This window comes from Alligator sinensis, unplaced genomic scaffold (genome assembly GCF_000455745.1).
Source record: "Alligator sinensis unplaced genomic scaffold, ASM45574v1 scaffold85_1, whole genome shotgun sequence".
Taxonomy (NCBI): domain Eukaryota; kingdom Metazoa; phylum Chordata; order Crocodylia; family Alligatoridae; genus Alligator; species Alligator sinensis.
The window spans coordinates 2,982,530-2,988,432 of NW_005841891.1; the positions used below are offsets into that span (position 1 = coordinate 2,982,530).

General features: G+C 38.0%; 1 protein-coding gene across 1 annotated transcript in view; it reads left to right on the forward strand.

Annotated features, from left to right (window-relative positions):
- Window positions 1-5,585, forward strand: part of KIF26A (kinesin family member 26A) — a 99,651-nt gene extending 94,066 nt beyond the window's left edge. Inside the window, exons 12-15 of the mRNA XM_014517116.2 lie at window positions 2,511-2,701; window positions 3,175-3,195; window positions 3,570-3,720; window positions 4,138-5,585. Coding sequence (XP_014372602.1) covers window positions 2,511-2,701; window positions 3,175-3,195; window positions 3,570-3,720; window positions 4,138-4,316 — 542 coding nt within the window. The 3' untranslated portion in view covers window positions 4,317-5,585. The remainder of the gene's footprint in view (window positions 1-2,510; window positions 2,702-3,174; window positions 3,196-3,569; window positions 3,721-4,137) is intronic.
- The last annotated feature ends 318 nt before the right edge of the window (window positions 5,586-5,903 follow it).

A 5,903-nucleotide genomic window follows, 5' to 3' on the forward strand; every position in this document is an offset into this window, starting at 1 on the left:
AAGCTTAGACAACCTTCCAAATGAAGATTCACTGCAATTTGTGCAATCATAGCTCATAATTGAAGGTCTGATCCTGCAACTCTTAACTTTAACAGAACTGTGGATGGTAGTAGGATAAGAATAGGAGTCAGAGCCTGCTGACTTTGATACTTGGGTTGGAAAGGTCATTATTACATTTTCTCTAGGAGCACAGAATATTTGCTTCTGACAGAGCAGCAAAATGAGTTAAACTGATGTATATGTTCTGGTGCTTTCTGGTCATAGCAACTGAGTTGCTTTGGTGGGTGATAAATCAGTTCAGAGGCCATGTGCAACATTTGCTGCTGTTCTCTTTTCATAGCACATCAACCTCTTAAGCCTCTCCTACAAATCAATATTAACAGCTGTATAAAGTTGCACACATATTGAGAAGGTATTACTTGCTGATGGATTTGTATTTGTTTTTGCCCCAGGAAATGCTTATAAGGTCTTTAAAAATGACAAACTATTTCTTTTTCAATTGAAATTGTCCTCTCTCAGTAAATTATACCTTACTTTTTGAGTGCTTTAGACTTTCAAACACTAATATATTTTATACATGAAATGGGGCTTCATAGGAGCTTTATTAAATACCATACAAGCATGAAGGCTGTTATTGGCCTAAAATATACTTTATTCAGTATGACATGTTAGTCATGTTCTGGGGCTAGCTTAAACTGGCCAACTGGATTGGAGATTTACAGCCTTTAGATTTAGGAGAGCTACAGAAGAGGAATCTATTCTGGTGCTGATCCTGCTCCCATCAAAATCCACAGAAACCTAACTGCTAAACTGGCAATCCCCTCCACGCAGACAAATCCCTTGCACCCATCAGAAGTCCCAGAGCGTTCGTATTGGGTCCGTTGGGTAGCATGAAGTGAATCTGCTGGGTGTATGGAACTGGCTACTGCTGTTTGCGACTTTGGATGGGCCCCACTCATATGGGGGTAGTTGCAGGATCAGTGTTTCAGTTGTGACTTCAGTGGACGAGATCATAGTTGTGACAGATTAAATAATTTGAGCTTGTGAAAAAGGTGCCCAGTTAACAGACATAAGCTCTCAGCATGTTTGCAAGTGTGTTCAGATTAATATACTACTATAAAGATAGAGGACTTGCTGTTCTGCTGGACAATTCCTTTTTTGTTTTTTGAAGTGGTTTAATGAAGAATTTTGGTGGGCCCCTGGAATTGCTCTGGAGGGTGTGTGCAGCCCATGGGCCGTGTTTTGCTCACCCTTGCTTTAGGTTTATAGAGAGAACTAAGAGTAAAGTACAACTTGTTATTGGAACAAGTTGGCCTCTGCTTTAGGAATTGCTGGCCTAAATTAATATATCTGGGCTCCCCTCTACACATGCAGGTAAAGGCATGATTGGATTTAATGCATGATCCACACAATTACACCTCCTCCCATACCATACGTGTGTGGCAGGAGGCGTGATTGTGGGATTACACATTAGATCCAATCATGCCTTATTGTCAGTGCAGGTGGACCTGGATCCTGGGCTTCCTCTGCACTGGCAAGAAGCAGGCTCCCATGGCTGGAAGCCCCCTTTGCTGAGGGGCCTCCCAGCCATGGGGGCCATGTGCAGCCAGGACCCAGAGTCCTGCAATTGATGGGGCTCCCAGTCCTGGCTGCACCTCATGTGAGGCACAGCTGGGACTGGGAGCCCGTCAGCTGCAGAACTCTGTACTGGCTGCATGTGAAATGTGGCCAGGACCAAGAGCCTTATGCACACCTGTGCCTTGGGGATCGTGGCAGCCATGATTCCCAGAGCTTGCGGTTTTCACGCTGGGCATGGTGCAAGTCTGGGAGACCCTTGGCCAAGAATAAGTGAGTTTCTTTATCCCTTGAAATTAAACTTAAAATGGTAGCCTGACTAGTTACTGCCTGAGAAAATGCAAGCACCCTCAATTCCCATTAAAGTTATTGGGCGGTGCAGTTTCTCAACACCTTGCAGCTTGGCTGTTGGTCGTAAAGAAAGCCATTTGCCTGTTCAGTGGGCCAAAAGACTGTAATTATGATAAAAGGAAAAGGTGGGGGGAAGCACAGCTGGGGACAATGTGATGTCATTTTTCTAAAATAAAGTGGAGACTTTAGATAGACAAACTTTTGTTTATATTTAACTCAAGGGTAGAAGATCTGGTCAGAATCACCAGCTTTTGGCACAAAGATCAGTCACCTGCTTTTGCTGTCCTGGAGAAGCATGGATGACCTCAAATCACATTTTGCAAGACTGTGCTAAAGAAATGCTACTGAAATGGCCATAGGCAGAGCTACTACTGCTGCTTAGACTGTTGGACAAAGGGGCTGTGTTGAAACTCATCAAGGTCTTAACTGCCTCTCACTTTTATTGCAGAAAAAAGATAAAGGAATGCATTTCCCCTAGGCTGTCCTGAAAGCCCACATGTTTAGCTTGCTGGGGTGTATTTTGCAGTACTTTAGTACTTTGGGTTTTGGCAGCATGGAGGAACACTATGCTTTTCTTATTTAAGGTCTCCAGCGTCGTAGACTGATTCCTGCTCCTTTGCCTGATGCTGCATCCCTAGGAAGGAAGCCCAGTGTGACTGGCCAGTGGGTTGATCTACCACCTTTGCCAGGCACTTTAAAAGAGCCATTTGAAATTAAAGTTTATGAGATTGATGATGTGGAACGATTACAGCGACACAGACAAGAGGAAACTGAGGTCAGCACATATTTTACAACAACTCCAGACAACTTAAATTACAGTATACAGGCAGAATCCTTGCTTGAATGCTGGTTTGGCATTTGGGAAATTGATTGCAATTAAAGCACTATAATTATTAATTTTACAATTCATATGTTGGGGTGCCCTTAACATAGAAAATGAAAATAATTACTGTCTACAATTAATTGTGTTTAACATGACTGATGGCATGAGTGGAGGATACCAATGAATACATTATGAGAAGACGTTATAATCTTAGCCTGCCTGATGAAACTTTATAGCCTCTCTCTGCTATAGGATCATTAACTCTTTATGTAAATGATATAAAGTATTCTGGTTAGAATTCTATTAAATCAGGGATGTGCCGAGTTTAATTTACTTGTAATTGGAAAACAATTCAGCTAATTCTATTTCAGAGACCAGAAATCTGTATTCTTCTGATGTATTTTTTCATGTTTCTTTCATAATAGCCTTTCCAGGATGTTGAAAAGGTAGGAGTGCTTTTCTGTAAATACCAGTTTTCGTGTGTTCATATTAAAGAAAACTCTCACATCTATAAAATAAATAAATAAAATTATTAGACTCTGGTTACTGTTTGCACCAGCGGAGAAAATAATTTCTCTTCAAACAGTAGTAATTTTAGAGTAAATAACAAATGCATGCTAATTCAAAAACAGTGCAATAAGTGTTTAACTGATTACAACATGCTGTTTCTGTAGATCGGAACCCATTAATGCACACTTAACATGGGGAAAAAACATGTTAAGTGTTACAAGTTAATGAGGTGGGCAAAGTTTGGACTGTGCTGATAGAGGCCAGCTGATAACAGGATGATTTATGAAATATCCTTTCTGTGTCTTAAAAGGGTCTGCTGTATTTCAATACCAAGCTGAAGATACTAGAAAGGCGCCAGCAGCGAATTAGAGAAGTGAAGGCAAAGCATGAATTTTTAAAGGAAGAGTTGGAAGAGACAAAATGCAGGTTGATGATGGATCCAAATAAGTGGAAAGAAGACTGTAAGTATTTCTGTGAAGTATCTAAGTGAGTTCTGGCTTCAGCAAGACTGAAGTACATGCTTAATGTTACGCTTAATGTTATGCAGGCACAAAAATGAATGATCATTGACTATACTATTTATACTGTGCGTTTTATTAAAAAAGGTGCTTTACAAGAGGGACTAAATATTCTTATCCTCATTTTATAGAAAGGAAATAAAGAAATCAGATTTTTGATTAGCATGCTGTGCTAGATTGGAGCCTAGGTATGAAATTCTGGTTCCACTGAAATTAGTTGCAAAACTCCTATTGAATTCCATAGGACTCCTTTTCCTACATGATGACAACAGCTGCTAGCAACTGAATAAATTGCATTATGCCACACACAATACTTTACTGTAAAGTATTTCTCTCATACAATTGTTTTTTTGCTAACAGTTGAAGTTGACCCTGACCTTGATAAGGAGTCTCAGGAGTATCTCGAGGCACTGGAACAAGCGACAGAGGAACTAGAGCAATGTGTCAATCTGTGCAAGTCGCATGTCATGATAGTGACATGTTTTGATATTGGCATGATAACTGATGTGCAAGATGGAGTGAGAGAAGTGGAAGTTTGAAGGTAGTTTTCGAAGAGACTGTAGGAAGTGAAGCAAAACTCTTCAGCAAGAAGAAGAAAAAGGGATATGGCATTAGGAAGTGAAGGAGGAAATGCGAAGACTTAAGGCAACGATGAATGTTGTAGAAGATTGAGGAATTGGAATGTTTTATAAATCATTATGGTGCCTCAACCCGACCGGAAGTGTACAAAGATAAACGTTGAACTAGACATTTTTTCACAGAGGGGAGCTGAAAAAAACAGTACAAACCAAGACTTTAGAAACAAACAAACAAACAACCAACCAACAAAAGTGCCTTTGAAGTTAATTGGATTTTCAGTTTTGTATTTGGTGCTAGAATTAAAGCCAGCAAACCTAAGCAGACCACAAAATGTATTCCTATGAAATATTTTATACTGTATAGTGTATTTATGACTATATGTAAAAAAACAAAAACAAAAAAAAAACCAACATTGTAGCAAAAGCAATAAGTAAATTATGTTTTCATACCTGAACTTGCCTTCTTGTTTCATAGAAAAGCTGTTTTATGTAGCAGAACTAAAATTGTATTATAATTGTTTTCTTGGTTAGAATTCAAGATATTTTTATGAGCATTTATCTATTGAAAAGGTGTATTATGGAATTTTGAGATAATTGTTTTACATTCTGTTTTTGTATTATTCCTTTTCCAGATCAAAAGAAATGTTTGTTTTCCATTTTATATATACATACCTATATTAACTGCTTAACTACTTCCTTGGTTACTAACCTCAGTTATTATGGACCCGTTCTTTTTTAGAGTTGTTAACCTAACTTGAGGAAGTCTAGAAAGGGCACTGTGGTTTGTTTGTTTTTTTTTCCCTCTGACTGCAGGAATTGAGAATTACATTTATTATCAAAAACATAAAACAAACAAAAAAAGAAAAACTTTTTGTAAATGTTATGTTAGGTCCATATTTTTATATAGTTTTGACTATAAAAAGCATTTGCATTATGAACTTTTAAGACAAATAGTATATCTTTTTACAGTTTTTCTAAGGAAGGCAAACCCTCAGGATCAAGTTTATACATGCTGCATGGGATTTGTGCTTTTTTGAAGGAAACCACTTACGCGTGGAAACTATTGATAAATTGTTGCCAAACAAATACTTTTGAAAAGGTTTAATAGTGTATGTAATATCACATTTCATAATGAATCATATTTTCTGATCATCTTGCTTTTTATGGTTTTTTTCAAATCCTTTGTACAAATGTGTATTATAACAGCTTGCTTCAGCTTTTATCTGTGAATAAAAGATACATTTATTGTTAACATTGCTCCCTGATATGTATGTGATTATATGGTATGCTACGCTTTAAAAGCTTGTTATAAGCTATGGATGACAAAAATGGTATTTCGTTGCCATACTGAGACACTGTAATAGGATTTTGACACCAGCAGATGCAAACCAATTAGAGGAGGAAACAAGAGAGAGGAATTATAACAGTGCTTATATATAAGATCTGTATAAAGGTGAGCAAACATCATTGTTCCTATTTTACACGTAGAAGAGACTTGAGACAGAAATGATGTTCCTCCAATCTAGTAAAGCTATTAAACATGAGATT